General features: G+C 33.2%; 1 protein-coding gene across 32 annotated transcripts in view; it reads right to left on the bottom strand.

The window, feature by feature from the left end:
• Positions 1–24,138, bottom strand: part of ADGRL3 (adhesion G protein-coupled receptor L3) — a gene marked incomplete at both ends in the record, with an annotated part of 582,832 nt that overhangs the window by 555,969 nt on the left and 2,725 nt on the right. For 14 of the 32 annotated variants that reach the window (XM_079704517.1, XM_079704528.1, XM_079704539.1 and 11 more), the window contains one exon: positions 8,351–8,554. The exons of the other annotated variants lie outside the window; for them this stretch is intronic. In XM_079704517.1, coding sequence (XP_079560643.1) covers positions 8,351–8,554 — 204 coding nt within the window. The remainder of the gene's footprint in view (positions 1–8,350; positions 8,555–24,138) is intronic. 32 annotated transcript variants of the gene reach the window in all.

Here is a 24,138-nt window from a genome sequence, read left to right as displayed (position 1 = left end):
AAAAGCCATCAGACCAAATAAATGAAGAGGAAAGAGGCAGTCTACATGAAAAAGAATTCAGAGTAATGATAGTGAAGGTGATCCAAAATCTTGGAAATAGAATGGAGAAAAATAAAGAAATGTTTGACAAGGATCTCGAAGAACTAAAGAGCAAACAAACAATGATGAACAACACAGTAAATAAAATTAAAAATTCTCTAGAAGGAATCAATAGCAGAATAACTGAGGCAGAAGAATGGAGAAGTGATCTGGAAGATAAAATAGTGGAAAAAAACTACCACACAGCAGAATAAAGAAAAAAGAATGAAAAGCATTGAGGACAGTCTCAGAGACATCTGGGACAACATTAAACGCACCAACATTTGAATTGTACAGGTCCCAGAAGAAGAAGAGAAAAAGAAAGGGACTGAGAAAATATTTGAAGAGACTATAGTTGAACACTTACCTAATATGGGAAAGAGAGCCCCATACAGGGTAAATCCAAAACACACCAAGACGCATGTTAATCAAACTATCAAAAATTAAATACAAAGAAAAAATATTAAAACCAAAAAGAGAAAAATAACATACAAGGGAATCCCCATCAGGTTAATAGCTGATCTTTCAGCAGAAATTCTGCAAGCCAGAAGGGACTGGCAGGACATATTTAAAGTGCTGAAAGGAAAAAAGCCTACAACCAAAATTACTCTACAAAGCAAGAATCTCATTCAGATTTGACGGAAAAATTAAAACCTTTACAGACAAGCAAAAACTAAGAGAATTCAGCACCACCAAACCAGCTTTACAACAGATGCTAAAGGAACTTCTCTAGGCAGGAAAAACAAGAGAAGGAAAAGAACTACAACAACAAACCCAAAACAATTAAGAAAATGGTACTAGGAAAATAAATATCGATAACTACCTTAAATGTAAATGGACTGAATGCTCCAATCAAAAGACATAGACTGGCTGAATGGATACAAAAACAAGACCCGTATATATGCCGTCTACAAGAGACCCACTTCAGACCTAGGGACACATACAGACTGAAAGTGAGGGGATGGAAAAAGATAGACAATGCAAATGGAAACCAAAAGAAAGCTGGAGTAGCAATTCTCATATCAGACAAAATAGACTTTAAAATAAAGACTATTACAAGACACAAAGAAGAACACTACATAATGATCAAGGGATCAATCCAAGAAGAAGATATAAGAATTGTAAATATTTATGCACCCCATGTAGGAGAACCTCAATAGAGAAGGCAAATGCTAACAGCCATAAAAGTGGAAATCGACAGCAACAGAATCAGAGTAGGGGACTCTCACACTCCACTTTCACCAAAGGACAGATCATCCAAATGAAAATAAATAAGGAAACAAAAGCTTTAAATGATACATTAAAGCAGATGAACTTAATTGATATTTATAGGACGTTCCATCCAAAAACAATAGAATACACTTTCCTCTCAAGTGCTCATCAAACATTCTCCAGGATACATCATAACTTGGGTCACAAATCAAGCCTTGGTAAATTAAAGAAAACTGAAATCATACCAAGTATCTTTTCCAAGCACAACGCTATGAGACTAGATATCAATTACAGAAAAAAATCTGTAAAAAATACAAACACATGGAGGCTAAACAATAAACTACTAAATAACCAAGATCACTAAAGAAAACAAAGAGGAAATCAAAAAATACCGAGAGGGCTTCCCTGGTGGCGTAGTGGTTGAGAGTCCGCTTGCCGATGCAGTAGACACGGGTTCATGCCCTGGTTCGGGAAAATCTCACACGCCGTGGAGCAGCTGGGCCCGTGAGACATGGCTGCTGAGGCTGTGCATCTGGAGCCTGTTTTCCACAACGGTAGAGGCCACAACAGTGAGAGGCCCGTGTATCAAAAAAAATAAAAAATACCGAGAAAAAAATGAAAATTAAAACACAACGACCCAAATCCTATGGACTGCAGGAAAATCAGTTATAAGAGGGAAGGTTATAGCAACACAATCTTACCTCAAGAAAAAAGAAACATCTCAAATAAACAACCTAAACTTACGTCTAAGGCAATTAGAGAAAGAAGAACAAACAATCCCAAAGTTAGCAGAAGGAAAGAAATCATAAAGACCAGAAAAGAAATAGGCAAAAAAAGACATGAACGTAACAATAACAAAGATCAATAAAACTAAAAGCTGGTTCTTTGAGTTGATAAACCATTAGCCAGACTCATGAAGAAAAAAAGGGAGAAGATTCAAATCAACAGAATTAGAAATGAAAAAGGAGAAGGAATAACTGACACTGCAGAAATACAAAGGATCATGACAGATTACTACAAGCAACTATATGCCAATAAATTGGACAACCTGGAAGAAATGGACACATTCTTAGAAAAGCACAACCTTCCGATACTGAACCAGGAAGACACAGAAAATATAAACAGACCAAGAACAAGCACTGAAATTGAAACTGTGATTAAAAATCTTCCAACAAACAAAAGCCAAGTACCAGATGGATTCACAGGCAAATACTATCAAACATTTAGAGAAGGGGTAACACCTATCCTTCTCAAACTCTTCCAAAATATAGCAGAGGGAGGAACACTTCCAAACTCATTCTACGAGGCCACCATCACCCTGATACCAAAACCAAACAAAGATGTCACAAAGAAAGAAAACTACAGGTCAATATCACTAATGAACATAGATGCAAAAATCCTCAACAAAATACTAGCAAACAGAATCCAACAACACATTGAAAGGATCATACACCATGATCAAGTGGGGTTTAACCCCAGAATGCAAGGATTCTTCAATATACACAAATCAATCAATGTGATACACCATATTAACAAATTGAAGGAGAAAAACCATATGTTCATCTCAATAGATTCAGAAAAAGCTTTTGACAAAATTCAACACCCATTTATGATAAAAACCCTCCAGAAAGTAGGCATAGAGGGAACTTACCTTAACATAATAAAGGCCATGTATGATAAAACCACAGCCAACATCATTCTCAATGGTAAAAAACTGAAACCATTTCCTCTAAGATCAGGAACAAGACAAGGTTGTCCACTCTCACCACTATTATTCAACATAGTTTTGGAAGTTTTAGCCACAGCAGTCAGAGAAGAAAAAGAAACAAAAGAAATCCAAATTGGAAAAGAAGAACTAAAGCTGTCACTGTTTGCAGACAACATGATACTATACATAGAGAATCCTAAAGAGGCTACTAGAAAACTACTAGAGCTAATCAATGAATTTGGTAAAGTAGCAGGACACAAAAATAATGCATAGAAATCTCTTGCATTCCTATACACTAATGATGAAAAATCTGAGAGAAATTAAGGAAACACTTCCATTTACCATTGCAACACAGAATAAAATACCTAGGAATAAACTTACCTAAGGAGACAAAAGACCTGTATGCAAAAAACAACAAGACACTGATGAAAGAAATTAAAGATGATACAAAGAGATGGAGAGATATACCATGTTCTTGGATTAGAAGAATCAACATTGTGACAATGACTATACTACCCAAAGAGATCTACAGATTCAATGCAATCCCTATCAAACTACCAATGGCATTTTCCACAGAACTAGAACAAAAAAATGTACAATATGTATGGAAACACAAAACACCCTGAGTAGACAAAGCAATCTTGAGAAAGAAAAATGGAGCTGGAGGAATCTGGCTCCTGGACTTCAGACTATACTACAAAGCTACGCTAAACAAGACAGTATGTTACTGGCACATAAACAAATATAGATCAATGGAACAGGATAGAAAGCCCAGAGATAAACCCATGCACCTATGGTCACCTTATTTTTGATAAAGGAGGCAAGAATATACAATGGAGAAAAGACAGCATCTTCAATAAGTTGTGCTGGGAAAACTGGGCAGCTACATGTAAAAGAAGGAAATTAGAAAACTCCCTAATACCAGGCACAAAAATAAACTCAAAATGGATTAAAGACGTAAATATAAGCCTAGTCACTGTAAACCTCTTAGAGGAAAACATAGGTAGAACACTCTATGACATAAATCCAGCAAGATCCGTTTTGACCCACCTCCTAGAGAAATGGAAATTAAAAAAATAAATAAATAAACAATTTGGACCTAATGAAACTTAAAAGCTTTTGCACAACAAAGGAAACCATAAACCAGATGAAAAGACCACTCTCAGAATCGGAGAAAATATTTTCAAATGAAGCAACTGACAAAGGATTAATCTCCAAAATTTACAAGCAGCTCATGCAGCTCAATATCAAAAAAACAAACAACCCTAACCAAAAATGGGCAGAAGACCTAAATAGACATTTCTCCAAAGAAGATATACAGATTGCCAACAAACACACGAAAGGATTCTCAATATCACTAATCATTAGAGAAATGCAAATCAAAACCAGAATTAGGTATTATCTCACACCTGTCAGAATGGTCATCATCAAAAAATCTACAAACAATAAATGCTGGAGAGGGTGTGCAGAAAAGGGAACACTCTTGCAGTGTTGTTGGGAATGTAAATTGATACAGCCACTATAGAGAACAGTATGGAGGTTCCTTAAAAAACTAAAAATAGAGCTACCACACGACCCAGTGATCACACTACTGGGCATATACCCTGAGAAAACCATAATCCAAAAAGAGTCATGTACCATAATGTTCATTGCAGCTCTATTTACAATAGCCAGGACATGGAAGCAACCTAAGTGTCCATCGACAGATGAATGGATAAAGAAGATGTGGCATATATATATATATATATATATATATATATATACAGTAGAATATTATTCAGCCATAAAAGAAACGAAATTGAGTTATTTGTAGTGAGGTGGATGGACCTAGAGTCTGTCATACAGAGTGAAGTAAGTCAGAAAGAGAAAAACAAATACAGTATGCTAACACATATATATGGAATCTAAACAATAAATCATTCTGAAGAACCTTGGGTCAGTACAGGAATAAGATGCAGACGTAGAGCACGGACTTGAGGACATGGGGAGGGGGAAGGGTAAGGTGGGCTGAAGTGAGAGAGTAGCATGGACTTATATATAATATCAAATGTAAAACAGATAGCTAGTGGGAAGCAACCGCATATCACAGGTAGATCAGCTCGGTTCTTTGTGACCACCTACAGGGGTGGGATAGGGAGGGTGGGAGGGAGACGCAAGAGGGAGGAGATATGGGGATATATGTATATGTATAGCTGATTCACTTTGTTATAAAGCAGACACTAACAAACCATTGTAAACAATTATACTCCAGTAAAGATGTTTAAAAAAAAAATGAGCACAGGGTAGAGTTTTTATGACTTGTCAGGATTGAAATGCTTTAGCTGTACTCTGAGAGAACACTTGTATGAGCCCTGCACACTGTATGTATGGCTTGCAGGAGGGTTATTTGTAGATCATCTCAATGAACTTTTTAAGCACCTGCATGAAAATCACAATTAAAGCAAGGAAAATGCTGATAAAGAACACATCAACATTCCTTTAGCTTCAAGGAAATGTCGTGATATCTAGTCATTAACTGTGCAATCTGCCCTCAGACTTCCTTCTGCCTTAGTACGCTAAAGAGAAACAGGTCTTTTGAGAACAATGTTTTTTAATCCTTTATGCTTTGCTGCTGTACTGTGAAGTCCTAATTCCTGTGAATCCAAACACTCATTAACTCTCAAGAACTGCTATTAGCTCTCTGGAGTCAAATGAATGTAAAAGGAGAAAAAGGGGGCAAAGTTTAATTTCAAACAAATAAAAGGGTTTTTGTTATATTGTTAAGGCTGTGTGTGTTGGGTTTCTATTTGCTTGTTTGGCTATCGATAGAACAAATAGAGGTTAACTTTTATAAAGTAATATCAATTTTTTTTTCCAATCAAAGACTGCATTAATATAAGTCTTCATTGTTTCCATTTTTTTCTATATCTTAAAGTATCTTGTTTCTATAACATACTGTTGTTTTTGTTTTAGAAAGACAGGGGGAGGAAGGAAGGAAGCTGGAGTTCATTGACATTTTCTAGTTTGAATTCTTCATGTCTTTTCAATTTGAAGAGCTCAAGGTAATGTGGTATCTCCCATTTTAATTTCATTTTTAATAATGGTCCAAATGTTCTATCTGTATGTACTATCTTCTATATCAAGAAAGAGTATGCCCCTGTAATATTTACTTCGCTTCCTTTATTCTTTCTATAGGGAACATTTAAGATGACCTTCAGTTGTTCTCTATCTCACTGATAAAATTACTTTTGTACAAAAGCAACTTTCAGAAAGTATGGCCTCATCATAGCAGATTAACATGATCTGTAGGCTCCTTTTAAATCACATGACATTTACATCAGTCTTCATTTACAAGATCACGTAAAGGTTGCCTTGTACCCTCATTTTTGTCTTTGGCCAAAACAGAATAGAATACACTTTTCCTATTTGTAAGTTGATAGAAAACCTGACTTAATCCCATTACCGCACTGTAATCTGCCACATACGCGGCAAAAAGTAAAAGCCCGTAATATAGAAAAATCTTATTAAGCTATAAAAGTGGGGGAATGTAAAAATTCAGCCAACATCTTAGTAAAGTAACTATAGGAAAAACTATTCTAATTGACTGCTATTCTAAATTTTTGTCACAAGACAGAAATGCCAGCAGGTGTTTATGTGTGTGTGTGTGTGTTTATGTTATAGTTGCTGATTTAAACATTTATAACATCTACTCAAAAATTAAAATTCATTTCTAGATTTCTTCTTCACTAGTACTAGAAACTGATGAACATATATGTATTGGGTAAATTAAAGAATATTAATTTCATGTTACTATTTTACAATATAAATCAAAAGCCAATATTATGAAAACTTTGTGATTGCTGAAGCACATTTTGTGAAAAATGTAACTACACCCAATTTAGAGAATTTCAGGTTTGAAATGGTAATGCAAAGCAAAGCAGAAAAGAAAAAAATGTAGTTCTTAAAGAATGTTTACCATACATTTCCCCTGATTTTTCCGAACACACTGGAGTCAATTCTACATGCTTCTGTAGAAACATATGCACTTACCCACCACCACTGACCCCCAATCATCACCACTAGGGAAGAAATGCTAATCTGAACTGAAAGATTCTAGGCCACTGATTGAACAATGTGACTGAGTGGACAGAGCCACTGTGAGTGTGAAAGTCACCACACACTTACTCTTTTTATGTGGCTGCAGTAATTGAAGAGTTAGCTTTAAATTTCACAAGTCTCTTAAATCTCAAATTGATCAAAGGGTAATGCATTAACCTTAGTCCCTGAACTAAAACACAGTATTCCAGCTTATTTTTCCAGGGAGTTCTGTAATGGGGCTTAGAAGATAAGCTCAGCTAATATAGTGGCATTTCATGTTCCTTTGCCAGTATTTCCTGTATAATTATTAAATTATGCTATAGGAGAGGTGAGTGTGTTTTGGAACAAGTCTTGATACTCATGGTTCCACCTGCCAAATGCTTCTCAGCCTTTTTCATGCTGCAGACACAAAGAAAATTACAAATATAATATTTATATAATTATATAAATACTTAATAAATATATAAATATTATATAATGCTTGTATATTATGTTATGTTATATTACATTATACATATTATATTCCCTGAGGGAAATTAGAGGGATAAGAGTGTCTGTATTGAGTTTGGTGAGTAAAAAGAAAAATTATATTGCTTAAATATTATGTAAAGGTAAAAAATATATATACAAAGTATTGAGGAAAAGAGCAGTATTGAATTTTGTGCAAATATGGTATAATATTCCTCACTGGAACTTCAAGGGCTGGATGTCACTCACTGTACTTGCCAGCTACAGAGATAATATTAGAAATAAAGCACTTTCCAACATTTTCATAAGAAAATTAGGTTGCTTGTGTAAAAATCACTTTTCTATCAGGTTTCATGCTTTAGATGACTCTATACAATTCCTAACCAAGATGTTTTCACCATAATTGCCTCAAAAATCTTGGTAGTTTCCACTGATGTGAATTTTATTTCAAACAAGCAGATGATCAGAAATGTTAAAACGTGTCTTTTACAACCATTCAAATTTTACAACCATTGACATTGTCACTAAGAGTAATTGTAAACTTCCTGTGATAAAGCAAAGATATTTCAAACCCAATCAGAAATTTAAAGTCAAACGTTCTGAGATAGTGATGAGGCTCTAATGTAGAACAAGCATGCATTGTTCAACAACAGATCAGGATATCAGTGGGTGCAAACATCAGCCACTATGAGTGAATGCAGAGACCAAGTATATGAGAAGACACATTTGGGCCACTGCCTGAGGCTGAGCCTCCCAGGAGCCCCTGCCCAGCCACCCGCAGCCCTCTTTCCCCACCGCTGGCCGCACCTTGGGCTGAGATCTGAGCTCCTTGGGCACCTGGACCACGAACTCCTCTGGCAGCTCCACGGGGCCCTTGTCCACGATGAGCAGTGGCACGCTCCGCAGCTGGCTGCTGAAGGAGATGTCTGGGAGGTAGAGCGCCTCCTGGGCTGCGCTCAGCATGTCGCAGTGAAGCAGCAAGGGCTGGATGTCGCTCACTGTGCTTGCCACCTGCGGGGACCGCAGGGCGCACCATCAGACTCCGCTCAGCTCAGTCTGGCCTCAGAGGAGCCCTGCTAGGGGCTATTCCCAGGCTGCTCTCTGCTGCAAGCCATAGGCCCAGGACTCCACCACCCCAGGCCCCACAGACAACCCTGAAGCTGAGGACATCGTATCTCCTAGTCGTTAGTGTGATACTGACTGTGTAACTCTGTCCTAGTTAATCACGATCTTAAGTAAGCCAAAAACCTCATCCTAATTCCTAACAATGGTTAGAAAATTAAATATAATTATTGAAAGCAGAGAAAGCTAACTGAAAAAAATATAAAGATTATTTATGTTGTTAAAGATTCACAGCATTCTGTTATAATTTATGGGCACTAATATCTGTGTCAACAAAAATACTGGTTATTGAACTAAATATTTACACATGAAAAGCTTGATAAAGTAATGGGTGAAGAAAGTTTCAGAGAGGTTTTCTTTTTATTCGTTTTGTTTGTTGTACTATTACACTTACATGGATTGTTTTATATTTATTTATATGTTTCAGGTCACTTAACCTTTTTGGAAAGATGCTGTATTAAGGTCTATGGTGGACATTAGGGTGAAAAGGATATACATACATTTTTGCCATTTACATACACAGTGATTTTACTGACAAATGGTACATATTACATAAATGAATAGATATGGAAGACCAAGACAATAATGAAAAAATAAAATTCCACAAACGACTATTTTTTAATATTCACAAAACAGTCATACATTATATGATATGAAAAACAGAACAATATAAGTACAGGATTTTGTTTTTTTGATGAATTGGTACAGATACATATTTCTCTACACTAATTGCAACTAGTGTAATAAATAGGAGTGATAATGAAAATGTTCCTATTAACAGAAAGAAAAAGACTTTACAAGGAAGAAGATTTTGCTTTATATAATTATTTTTAACATTTTAACATGCATATTAAAAACATGATAATAATGCTATAGGGCTACCATTCAATAGCCAAGAGAGAAACTAATAAATTCGATAAAGCAAGATAATTTTAGATCATCTTTCTAACACTGGAAGTTTATAAAGTAGCGCTACAATTTCTTGATATACAAATTATTTGCAAATTAAGAGTGAAAAACATGGTCTCCTCCAAATCACAACAAATGATACAGCTCTTATAGAAAACAAAAATTATATTAAGAAATCTGTCAAACAATCCATCTACAATGAAAAAGTTTAGAATATAACTTTAAGTCGTCACCCTTAAACAACATTTTTATTTAAACTCATTATAAAATGTGTGTACTAAAATATCTAGGCAAGAGGTAATCTGAGTGCTATTTTGATAGTTCATGTGAATGAACAGGTGTCAAAGAAGGAAACAAGTTTTAAGACCAAAAAAGCTGTGAAAATTAAAATCTCTAAATAATTACCTCCAGTGGCATCTTTTCTGATCTTTTAACTTCCAAACTATCATTCTCTTTGTTATCCAAAATGACAATGTGACTAATTTTTGATTATTTTTACATGAATATATACAAGTATGTTTTTACTAACACCTTTTTTTACTGCTCTATGGAAGGAAATTAGGAAAAGATTATAAAGCTATTATTTATCTTGCAAGCTTCAGTTATAATAAAGTTGAAAGATTTCACCCTCAGCCAAATTAACATATAAGGACATTCGGAGTGATGGAACATGCATTTACTTGTTCATTCATTCAACAAATATGTTTTGAGCTCCCATTATATTCCAGGTCCTTTTCTAGGTACTGGAGATTTTGGTGAACAAAACAGATAGCATACCTACTTTAATAAATCACCCATTCTTGTGTGGGAGATGGAGAATAATGCAAATACATAAATAATTTTAATACAATATAGATATGGGTAAACCATAGAAAGTTTAAGTAGGGTAATATGTAAAGGCTACTCTGTTTAGGTTTTTATGGAAGACATATCTATTGGGAGTAAAATTTAAACTGAGATCTCAAAATATTGGTAGTTGCTAGTCATACAAAAATCAGGAGTAAAGAGCATTCCAGTCTGCTGCAAAGGCCTCAGGCTGGAACCACCTTGGTCTGATCAAGAAATAGCACAATGGCCAATGAAGCTGTATATAGTGGACTGGGAGAAGAGTAATCTGGAATGAGATCAGAAAGGTAATCAGCAGCCAGATCATGGGCTTTGTAAACCTGGGTAAGGCTTTTAGTTTGGGGACAATCCACCATCTGTTTAGGATACTGAATAAAGCTCCTGGGAAAAAAAGACTAGGGCAGGATAGGGAAAAAGACATAGGAATAATGATCTCTACTGAATTAAAGATCAATTATTTCAGGAAAGGTCAATTGCTAGAGTAGGCAGAGAATTATAATTGATTTAAAATGCATATAGAGTGGAATCACCATCAGTTGAAAAATGTAATAGTGCCTGCATTAAATGAAAGAATCTCAGCTTAAATAAGAAATAGACAAAAATGTTTGAACTATAACCAGAAAGCAAAGTCTAGGGACCTAGAAAGAATGGATCTGGATCAAAGAACAAAATAATTCCATGTGGTAAGACTGAGGAAAATAAAAATACCAGGAAGTTAAGTAGACTTTTACTTGTAAATTAAAGGAGATTAGACTCCAAGGTGTTCCATGAAGCTGGGTTATTTTATATGTCTATAGATCAGCCTCTCCTTTAAACTGCCCATCTCTATTAAAGGAAACCAGAGTCACAGACCACTGGAAGCAAAAGTGGAGGGGACGTTATACTGCCCACATGGAGAAGGGTTGTTAGAACAGAGCCAAAATCTTAATTTTTGTTTTAAGAAATATTGTATATGTTATACTTAAGGTATTATAAAAATTCTGGGGAAATATTTATTCAAGTATAAATGTAAATCTAATTTTTCTTCCTGAAGCTATTATAAAAATAAATCTTCAAGATAAACATCACTGTTATAAGTCTGGTATTCCCTTAAAAGCATTGAATCTCAAGTCTGGAAAGAATTATTCAATGCACACAATAGATAATAAACCTTAGAGCATCCTTGCTAAAAATCTCCAAGTTTCACACAAGGAGACAGTGATCCCAAACTCACTCTGTTCTTGGGCCACCCAATTCCATTTGAAGCAGCAAGTTCTTCCTCATGTTGAAAAAGATGTGATATCTATACTCTGGCATTCTCCATCCACTTGTCTAAATTTGATGCAAATGGGTTATGTGCAAAACGTATCAAGCTAATCCTAGAAGGCATTTGTCTTCAGATATCTGAAGACAGCCTTCACATTCTGAATGTCTCTTTTCTTCTCCAGATTCATAAGGGAAAGGTTTCTTTCAAATTAACTATGAAAAAATACCCCACAATGTTGTAACATTATCTGTACTTGGAAGGTATCCCCGTTATGCCCCACACCCATCTCTACTTGAGACCACATTTTCAAACTTTGTTGTATGTAATTTTAGGATGTCTCAAAGGTAATTTTGGTTCCAGGGCAGGAAGTAACGATGAGGCCAATACATCTTGTTCTTCTTTCTTTCTATCCTTCTTCAAAGAGAGAAAACCTTCATTCTTAACTTCTTTAAAAATTACATATCTGATTTAGATTTCATTTTTTTAAAAGAGGGACACTACTTTTTTTAAAATGTGAGTTGCTTTAATCTTTAATAATATTAAAAGTTCATCATAAGTAATGTAAATTATTGCCATACTTAAATTGTCCACATAATTAATTCATATTCAGATATTTTTACTATTTAAACACTTTGATTCTGCTTTCCTAGTGGGCAAGCATGAAATATAAAAATTAATATTTCACAACCTACTGAAATGATCAAAATGTTTCCACTAGGTTTATGTGTAGTCTCCAAACATCAAAGGCCATCAGAATATCAAAGTCTCTGAATATTGGCTGTGGGTAAATATGAGGCAAGAAGAAAAGGAAAAATAATGAGCATGTAAGAGGTAAAGTATTCGTGATGTTGGTATCAGAGTTCAGAGTTTTCATATTATCTGTGGAGCTTATAATTGAAATAAGTATTAAAATATCAGATTTCAATAATATATGCCTTCAGAGATCAAAACTGATTTATAATTAATAAAAATACTAAATAAGCATCGTTTCTAACCAATTTCAACTTCTTCTATTTTCTTGTTCACCTTAGGTGAGTAGCGATGTAATTCAATTATTCAGCTTCTTCCTCCAAACATCTATTGATCATAATAGTGAGCCTGGAATCTAGACATAGCAATGGGCTGCAGTACTAAGATATTTCTAAGGAGAGAGAATGCTTACAACAAGACATCATCAGAGTGTTATTTATCAGAGTTACACGTGATTTAACATTCATATTCACGAGTCATTCGTCTTTGTGTTTTGGGGTAAGAGTTTACTATATCTTTTTAATAATTAGCTAATTATGAGTCTTACAGGGTTTAACTGTACTATAATGTATGTACTGTAATTACAGCTATGACCCTAACCTACATATTCAATTCTGCCTTTCACTATTATCTCTTGAATACAAAACTTATTCTCTATATGTACCTGCCAAATCCTTTGTTCAAATTATCCTTCTTAACAGGAAATTCTTTCCCCTACTGCTCAGGCTTTACAAATGACACTCCCGGTATCATGCTTCCCATAATTATTCTAAACTATTCACTATGTATATAATCAGCACCAAATTTCACACTATTTCCCTCTATTCTCTACTAAAATCTAAAATTTTAAATCTACTTTTAAATTAAAATTTAAATCTTCTAAACATTTAAAATCTTGATTTCTTTTTTATTTCCAAGATTTAAGCAAATACTGCTCTCCTTAAATCAAACTTTACAAACTTTACTTCTTTTGTTTTCTTCTTTTGTTTCTAGCTCGTTCTTCTATATGCTGATTTGGTTGGTTTATTTCTAATTTAAATCATAGGTCTACAAAATAAGGCAATTCTCAGTAGGTTATTAAAATGCCTTTGGAAGAAGTCTCCATGAGATGGTTAAGGAATTTTGATTTGAGTTTCTCTTCTAACAACTATTTGAAATGTCACTGCATCATTAGATTGACGGTTCCAAGTATATTTCTTCATCTTAAAATTACTGATACTACTACCTATGATTCAAGGGATTGTTGTGATTATTCGTTGAGCTATTGTGTGCAAAAGTGTTCAGCTAACTGCAAAGTGCTACATAAATGCTAGAAATTATATTGAAATACTTATAACAACAAATGATTGATTGATACAGAATGTCTAATCCAATTCAGTCTCATATCTATAACTATATCTCTCTATCTATGTATAGAGAGAGGGAGGAAGGGGTGGGAGGAAGCAGGAGGGAAAAGAGAGAGAAAGGGAGACAGACTAGTGCTTTCATTTCTTTTCTTATAAGTAAAGGTCATTTTCCAATTCTGCTTCCTTTTGCATATCTGAAATGCTCTACCTTTCTCCCAGCACCTTCATTTTGGCCATATAAATAAATTACTACTCTCCTGATTTCTCCCTAGAAGTGCGTGTGAACAGCTGCAAAATTTCTTTCTAGGCTGGGTAGTAATCTCTAACAACCGTCATAAAAGTTCCAATCCAAGCACCTGACTAAGGATGCCACCAAGTAGAAATTACATCATGGAAGTTCTAACACAGAGATAAATTTGACTTAATTCTGGGTCTTACAAGAAAATGGCTCCGAAGTGATGAATTGTCTACCTATGTATGATGAAGCAACCTTCATAGTATATGTGAATATTATTCAATTTAACTCAACAGACTCCTTCTCTGGGCTGAACTGTTTTATGAAGCATTGGTATGTCCTGTGTGGGCAAGCAATTTTCCCTTCAGACTGGGTTTCTTGCTCTTCTTCTCTACAACACAGCTGTTACAGTAAAATAAAATATAATATGGTTAAACTTTCACCAGAAGACTGAACAGTCAAGTTATGAAAGCTATATAAGACATCCTGAGGCTAGTGGAACAAGCAAACACTTGTTATGTATAAGGCTAATGGGAAACTTAATTCCTAGTGTTAAAAAACAAAAGAAACAACATTAAAAGATTATTTTTAATTGTCTTTCATGTATGGCATCTTCCATGTTTTAAACATAGAAGAAAAATCGTGGCTTATTCATTGTAATGGTTGCCTAGATTGCAATATTGTAATGTAAATATCTCAAACATTTGTTAAAATGAGTAAGCAGAGTATGATTTTTGCTATTGATGTAAATTTGTAAAAAAAATCAGTTTCTGACAAAAAGACATTATTTTCATTCAAATTAAATAAAATGCCTATTACATATCTTGTTCCTCAGAAGATTGATAACTAATAGCTTTTTTTTTCAAACTAAAAACACCTGCCTCTTTGTAAACATAATGCAAACAGATTTCAATTCATGACAACAAAAGGAAAATTCTGGAATTTATTCTTTGGAAAATACAGATTTTCTTTTAACTGCCCTCCCTCTACTCTCCTCTTAAAGGATATTAAAATTTTAATGGTATAGAAAATGTGCTTTCAGAATGTAAATAATTTCTTTAAAAATCTTTATAACTGTAGTAATGGGGCATTTTTCTTAATCATGTTGCCAATTGTACTCGACATGTGGGGAAAAAACAGCAAAACCATACATATTTTGACAGAGATCTGTCTCATTAGCGAGTTCTTTCTCCCCATCCTAAGTTAACCATAACTGGCATCTCTGAAGGTAGTTGAGAAGAATGAAAACTTTTTATGTACTTTTTTCTGGTAATAAGAGACTTTTACCCCTCCACCCCTTCTCAATACACATACTAAATGAATGTTTAAATGCTGGTTCACAAAAAAGTTGATATGTTAACAGGCTCACAGGTCAAAACGATCGATTATATTATGTTGATGATATACATAGAGTGTAATTATTATTGGACACCTACTTTTAAAAAATCAGCATAGTGGTTTTTAATCTTTGTGCAGAGCCACGACAACAAGCCTGCCTCTAACAACAGCCTGTAACCCATAAAACATCTGGGCTATCACAGCTCTTCCCACTGGCCTGAGCCATTTTGACTAATATAAAAGGCTTCCTTTTAAGCAAATATGTAGTGTTCCTTGGAGGGAGCATCATACCAGCCTGTTGCTTTGAATTTTATGTATTATCTGTGTGCATTATTAAATCATGTGCCCTTAAGGTTTGCATGGTTTCACCAACTTCACTATCAAAAGGAATTTTTTAAAAAAGGATCATTGCTAAATAGTCACCACCATGTTGATTTGTAACAAGCACTACATAAAAGAATAGTTGTAATCTAATTCAGGTAGCGTCTATTGATCATTACTCTCATAGTATCTCTAACAGCCTGGAGAGAAGTAATGTGGGAAAGCTATTTTTTCTTTTATAAATATAGAGGGTTTTTTTCCCTCTACATGGTCTAATCAAATCTGGATCTTTTTCCCTCATGTCATCTGTTATTTCTTAATGCAACAACAAAATTCATCGGTTTTGAAGTCATCTGAGTCCAAGAAAAAAATGAATCATTGTAAAATGCTATTTTAATTTTGCATATTATTTTATCTTTGTATTTAATAAGCAATGATTTCTCTAATTTAGCTCAATGTATTTATCCCCTTTAATTTCACATTAAACTAATATCAAAGTAAGGGTACATCTGTCACTGGTTATTCAATTTCTTCAAACCTGGGAAGAATAGTGAAGACAGGAAATTTGATTGGGCTTATAGTCTAATTAAAAGCAACAGGCTTAACTATGAATAGCTTTTCAACACTCTAACTTTTTTTTTTTGCTGATCTAAGCTTAAGATGTTCATTAGTAACTCATTAAAGACTTAGTTACAGTCCAGTGGGTAAGTCCTGAATATAATGATGGAATGTGTGTACAAATGTGTAGGCTCATAATTAGAGAAACTGTCACATTTGGGGATTAAGAATATACAATGCAGTCTTTGAAAACCACTATGGAAAGTAAGTGACCCAAGATGGTGTTGTATTTTAAATTTTGCTTACTATCCAGGTCATTTGGTTTTTAGTTCTAATTCCTAAAGGTATGTTTTAATGACCACATTTTCCCAGGATTAAATGTGTGAGGCTTTGTGTTAGGGCCTTTCTATACATTATTTTACTTAATCCTCATACTATAACAAAGTAGGCCTAATTACCCCTTTAATAAATGAAGAAACTGTGATTCAAACTGGTTAAGGTCATGTTTCTTGGAAGTAATAGAATTGGAATTAGACTCTAAGGCTTGAAATCCTTCTACTTCATTCAATAGAACCATGCAAATTAGGATTCTAAAGCAGTTTAGATTGAATAATACTCTAAATTTCAGTTTCTGGGCTTCATTTAAGTATTACTTTCTAAATACTGACATCTTCCTTTATCCAGGGTTCCTTGAAACTGTAGGAGCTGTTCACAGTATTAACATTTATAAATCATTATCTTTATTTAGTTTTCTCCTAATCTTTTCTCCCCAAATAGTAATATTTCAGATAAGCCCAATGGGCTTAAATAGTGCAAGTTTACTAGGATCCTTTCCATATAAAACCTCAGGTCCTTTTCCATTTCTCATCTTTTTCTGTTTGTTTGTTTAAAGATGTGATATGAGTGAGTCCAGAGGACACCAATTAAAATATGTAGATTTGATAGAGAGACACAATAAATTGCCTAAATTTCTTGAGATGAATTAAAAGAGGTATTGCGTTGTTTGTAGAACATATCAGAGAAAACGAGTCTATTTAAATAAAATACTCAATATTTATAATATAATTTGAGCAATGATACAAAAAAATGTAAAAAAGGGGGATTTCCAGAATCTGGAAGGACAAGAATTCAGACTAGAACAAAACCAGAAACATTTCTGGCCACTACAATTAAAGCTTGATATTCTTTACCATTTTCTTAAGGAGGAGTAATTGGAAACTAACTAGAAGAACCCAATGAATTACCTTGCTGTTTTGTGTATAATTCACCACTATACAGTTCACATCTCAGAATAAAGTTTCAATCATTGTCAATTACTAGTTTTTGCCATCATAAAAAAAAGCAGATTAATGAACTATTTTTAGGAATCAAATATGTAAGTAAAAGAGATGGAGTGGGACTAGACAAGTGATATATGATTTCAAAGTGAATTTAAAATAGATGAGATTTAAGTGGCTAAATCCAGGCAAAAATCCTCTTTTACAAAATGCAGTCTAAAGAATCCTTAAATCTAAATGTATTCTAACATTGATATCCTGTGATGTTTTCTAAAAAAGATATTTAAGAAAGCTTACAAATCAACAATAAAAGATAAAAATTGAGAAATGATTAAATAATATTTCTTCAAGTAAGTAATGCAAATGGCCAATAAGTACATGAAAAGAAGCTCAACATTATTCATTACAGAAATACAAATCAAGATTGGGAGTTCAGGATTAACGTGTACACACTACTATATTTAAAACAGATAAACAAAAAGGACCTATTATATCGCAAAAAAAAAACAAAAAAATGTTTAATTCAGTTTGTCAAAAAAAAAGAAAAGTACAATGAGATACTACTTCATCTTGACAAGAATGGCTAAAAGAAAAAAGACAATAACAAGTGTGAGTGAGAACGTAAGAACCCTCATACTGCCGTTTGGAATGTATAACTGTGCAACTACTCTAGAATATAGTTTAGCAGTTCTTCAAAATGCTAAATATAGTTATCATGACTCAGCAATTCCATTCCTAGGTGTATACCCAAGAAGTGAAAACATGTCCACACAAAAACTTGTACATGAATTTTCATAACAGCAACACACAAATTAGCCAAAAAGTAGGAATAATCTAAATTTCCATCAACTAATAAATATAATGTGGTATATTTCATACAATAGATTGTTATTTGGAAACAAAAAAAGAATTAACTACTGATACATGCTATGATATAAATAAATTTTAAAATTATTATGTTAAATGAAAGAAGCAAGTTGCAAAAGATAAAAAAAAAATTGTATGATTCCATTTATACAAATTGTTTACAATAGGCAAACCCATAGAGACATTGATTAGTGGTTGCCAGGGACTGGGGAGAAGGGGAAACTGGGTATGACTATTAATGGGTACAGAATTTCTTTTTGGAGGACTGATAACATTCTAAAATTGATTCAGTGATGGGTGCACAACTATGCATACACTAAAATCCACTGAACTAAACACTTTTAAGTGGGTAAATTTTATGGTATGTGAAATATAAATCAATAAATATATTTTTATATCCCCATTTATACATTAAAAAAGATATTGGTGCATCAGATCTAGTTTTTTTAAAAATTACATGGCATCTTTTATAAATATTTTCTTCTTCCTTTATCACAAGAGGACTATGCTTTTCTGACTCATTTATAGATGTGGCTATGAGGAAGAGTTTTAATTAATGAAAATGGAAGCAAAAGTAAAGTGCACTATTTCCAAGCATATCCATAAAAACTTTCCATTGGAATCTTCCCAATGCTTGTTCTTCTTTCCTGTAGACAGGAATGGCAATGAGCCTCAGAAAGATTTTGGAACCCTTGTTCCAAAATCTGACTGGGTCTCTGAATAACTGTGAGAACAAGAGAAGGGCATCCTCCCAGCCCCTACCACACACACACACACACACATCCAACCAGAAACACTTACCTGCCTTGGAATGCTTGGTGAACAAGACAATATTCTCTAGAATCCATTATTCATTTTGGAATCTACTGTGACTATAGCCGAAGTTTATCCTATCTAATACATTGTTGAAGAATGGATTAAAGTAGGTAACTCAAATTTCTTTCTCCAGAAATTTCATAATATATAATTGGAAACACACACACACACATACACACACACACTTGATTTGATCCCTATTTGACTACTTCTTGTTTTAGATATATATGATTTTCTGAGGACTCGTTCCTATCAAATTACACCACAAACATACAGAGTGCAGTAATGTTTCAGGGATGTCTTTTACAATTGATCAATTTGCCTAATTTTGAGACTTTATCTTAATTACTATACTTTCATAATATATATATTTATGTTCAATTTGTCATCCTATTACTCTTTTCGTTTCTTATTAACTTTTGTTTAATATTCTATATATATATATATATATATGAATAATTTTGTTGAATTTCTACATAGAAAAGCACACATCAGTACTCTGAATGCAGTGTGTGAACATATATATATAAATTAACTTGGAAATAACTTACAATTTTGCTATTCCTAGTCTTTTCATCTAGGAACATGGTATATTGCATGTCTTCTTTTATAACTCCCAGTAAGTTTCACACTTTTCTTCTCATAGGTTCCATGTAGTTCCTGCTATGATACTTCCTACGTAGCTCAGGCATTTCATTGCTGTTTTGATGGAATCATATATGTATGCTTGAATCATACATCTGAAATCAGTGCTCCCATTAATTCTGGGAAAGTTATTATTTCTTGAATTTTCTGAGTACATCATTATACTCCTACAAATAATAATTATATCTTAATATTTGAATATTTACTCTTCTTATTTATATTTTGTTCATTATTATAGTAGCCAAACTTTGAGGAATTCTTTTAAACAAAAAGTCATGATAACAAGCAAGGCTGTATTGATCATTTACTACCATTCATTTTAAATAGCATTAATTATTAAGTTATTCATTATCAATTATTAAGTAATTATTAATTAACCTAAAAATGAATCATTCTTTTACCTCCATATCTCAAGAGATTTTCTTCCAGGGGTACAAAGATGCAGTCAAATTTTATATACAACCGTGCTCCACTTTACTGCTCTTTGTAATGGTAATGTATCAATGACCTTCAATGCTGAGCCCTTGACATATGGTTAAACAATGGTTCATTCATATGACATGTTATCATAATTTTTTGAAACTTTAATAAGATGCTAGAAATGTCTGAATTTTAAGGTTAAGTCAAAATTAAAGATATAACTTTTATTTCTAGCATTATTCCAATTTAAAAAAATGTGCATACACATAACTGCAAAAAAATCTAACAAGTATTAATATTAATTATACCACTGGGTCATGGGATTATTGGATTTTTTCTTTCTGATCTAAATTTGTATGAGGAGAATTACTTTGACAATAAAGTAGGAGACACTGGTAATGACAAACAAAAAAATACATGAGACTATGTTCTTGTGCTCTAACAGTAAGCTACAACCTTGGCTTCTGGACAGTCAAATCACAACAAACTATAATATGTGTAGATGAAATAAACACTGGAATCTTATCAAATGTCATTGTGAGAATCTATTTTTGTACAAAGATGTCTATCTATTACTTTTGTAAGTACAACTAGCATATTTCTCTTGCAAATCCTTAGCTAGCCTAGCTTATTTGATCAAATCCTTCATGTATAATTTTTCTGATAGGAATACAATTTTCTTTATTTAAAGAAACTAATTCTGCCATGATGGTAATATAGGGCAAATATAGATGCAATTAAAACAAAAATGTAAGTATTAAAATGTAAATAGTTTATTTTCAATTTATCAATTAAAAACATGAAATAAAGAATGAATTAACCCTATGTTTCAATAGGGCCTTATTCTAAACTGTCAAATTAAAACAGATCATAATATAATATATAGTGTCTTATTTGCATGACAAATCAATAAGACTCTTTCCTATTGCATTTCAATTTTTTATTTGGTCATTAAGGAATCATTTCCCAATCAGAATGTAGGAAATAAATGTGTGAAAAATACACTATGGCTATTTATATTAAATTATAAATATAAGAGAACTATTCTTACATTGAGAATGAAAGTAAATAGCAATGCAAAGAAGAGGAAAATAGATAATTAGTTATTTATATATTATATATCAAAATACTTTGAAATTCATTCAACATCAAGTGTATGATGACCATCCTAGTGCAGTCACAGTCTACCCCAAAGCCAAGAAATACAAAAAAATATGATCCTAACCCCCCCAAATAGTCACAGTACCTAAAATCTGAAAATAAAAAATGTTATTTTATTCTCAAGGTATACCTGTGTTACTCATAGAGTATCACTACAATAAAATTCACATATAACATGTTTTGCAAATGCAAAGGCAAAATAAAACTATTTTCCAATTGCCAACCTGCATACCGAATGTGTAGGGAAGGCTCCTAAACACATTCTTACAAAGGAAAGCTGTCAGACGTGCATATTTGTAGTAAATATTGTGATATTAGAGACTGCATAGTTAACTTTTGAAATATATATTTTGAACTTCAGTACCAAGTGGCTAACGTAGATGGTGTTGGATGTGTTCGCAGTAACCTCATATAACATGATAATGACAAAGATTTTTCTGTATAACATATTTGACCATAAAAACAGTGATATTACTGCAAGTATTACAAATTGCCTAGGCTGGCAAACATTATAAACATTTAAAGGATGATTAATTTCAAAAAATAACAAAGTTAAGCAGAGCTTAGAAGTCAACCTGTCTTTTTCACAATTAATAAAACATGACTTCATAAAAAAAATTATATGGTAATATGTTGTGTTATAAAATGTAATTTTGTACTTTCTCAAGCTTTACATTTTATTAGAGGTTAAAAATATTTTAAATTATTATTTTAAATCATTGACATATTAAATTTTATTATAACTGTAAAAATAGTTAATAAAATGCAAATTACATAAAAACATATAGTATGAAATATATATGCATTCGATCATTGTTTTGTCCCTGCTAAGAACTGTTTATAATAATTAACTTCTTGAACATAATAAAGAGCAGGTTTGCCTGTAAAGTCCATTAATATATAAATATACATTCAACTTTAATGACAAAAAAATAGACTTGCAGAAAAAAGTACACATATGGTGGCCACAGAAGAATTTTTTTTAATTCTACTTTTTTCTGCAAAGGTACCATAAAAAATATTGTAAGCAGTAAGCTCCAATGATCCTGTTTTCTATCTTTTTAATTGTGACAGTTTCTAAACACAGCTTAATTAAGATGAGATGCAGTTAAAATATTTGAGCACCCCAATCACCTTCTCAACTCCCAACCCATTGTGGCTTGTGTGACATCCCTCCCAGGACCAGATGTCCTAGTCCAGGTCCTACACTGAAGCATATTGTTTTACTGCCAATAAGGATGAGTCCCAGGTGCCCATGTTATCTCTTGATTTTTGTTCTCTGATTTCCCCTTTTTCTCTTGCTCCCAACAAGATCAATAGGACAAAAAAACTTTTATCTTCATGCAACACTACATTATTTAACAGCAAAGAACTGGCCACCTGCTTTAGCTGCTTCTCTTTACTTCTGACAGGTCTCATAGCATTATAGATAAGGATTTTATGGCTGTACAAGAAGGGGGCACAGTCATGGTAAACAGAAAAAGAGAAATACAGAGGTACACAGAGACATAAAATATGGACAGATAAACACAGAACTAGAGACATTTCTTAATTTTAAAATTGTGTGTGTGTGTGTGTGTGTGTGTATATATATATATACATACACATATACACACACAATGTGGATATACTAATTAATTTGTTTTCCTATAAAAAACACTGGCCAGACTTTCTAGGATGATGTGGGAGATTATTCAACTAATGTAAACATTATTCAGAATTAATTCTTCAGCTTAGTTTCTAATTTTACCCATGTAGAAATCATGCAAAAAATGCTTCTCTGACAATTATATACTACCAATTATATACTACTACTACTGACAATTGACAATTATATACTATATTATTATATACTGACAATTATATACTAAGCCTTTATATATATATATACACACACACACACACACACATATATATATATATATATATTTCAGTTTGATAATAATTTTGTTTAGATACTAGTATTAAAATTTTCTGGCAAAACTTAAATGCTGAGGTCCAAGTAGCAAAATATTTCAATTATCAGGGTAAGAATAATGATAATTACTCATTTTCCTTATGTAATGCTGAGAGGTTTAGTTCTATTTCAAGGTAGTTAAGGCTAGGAAAATAAAATATAAAGATTTATTGAATGCCAAGCACTATGTTAGAAACTGTTCACATATCATTCCATCCATTTCTTAAAATAACCACACATGGAGTAAGTGTTCATTGTTGCGGATGAGAAGTAGGTTTACAAATGTTTAAGTTACTGTAAGCTTGAGGGAAAAATTAAGAATCTTTTGTTCACTACCTTACCTTTAGCAACTAGCACAGTTTTCTGGCCCACAGTCTATGATAAATGACATGTGTTAACTAGTTTACCAGGTAACAGTGTTACAGTGCTTGTAAGCAGTAGAGCTGAAATTTTATCTCAGTTCTGTTAGACTTCAAATCCCAGTCTGTCTGTGCCCAGAACATGGAAGAAGCAAGTAATCTACCTTTCTACCTTATCTGCTCCCAAAGAACCAGGAGAGTTGAGGTGGGATTTTCCTGTAGGGAAGAATGGCCTTGATAGTAACTGATTATCTACTGGCATTAAGACAAGAGCTTAAGAAGCTAAGTCCTTTGTTTTAAAACCTCTCTGGGTCTCATGCGCAACTTGAGTCAAGTTCTTTTGCCACTTGGTACCTCAATGATTTTACTATAAGAAGATAATGATAATGATGATAATAATAAATAACATTAAACCCATGAGA

Source organism: Hyperoodon ampullatus (genome assembly GCF_949752795.1).
Source record: "Hyperoodon ampullatus genome assembly, chromosome: 1".
Classification (NCBI taxonomy): Eukaryota; Metazoa; Chordata; class Mammalia; order Artiodactyla; family Ziphiidae; genus Hyperoodon; species Hyperoodon ampullatus.
The sequence above is the reverse complement of the archived record's forward strand: the minus strand, read 5'-3'. Positions and strand labels throughout refer to the sequence as shown.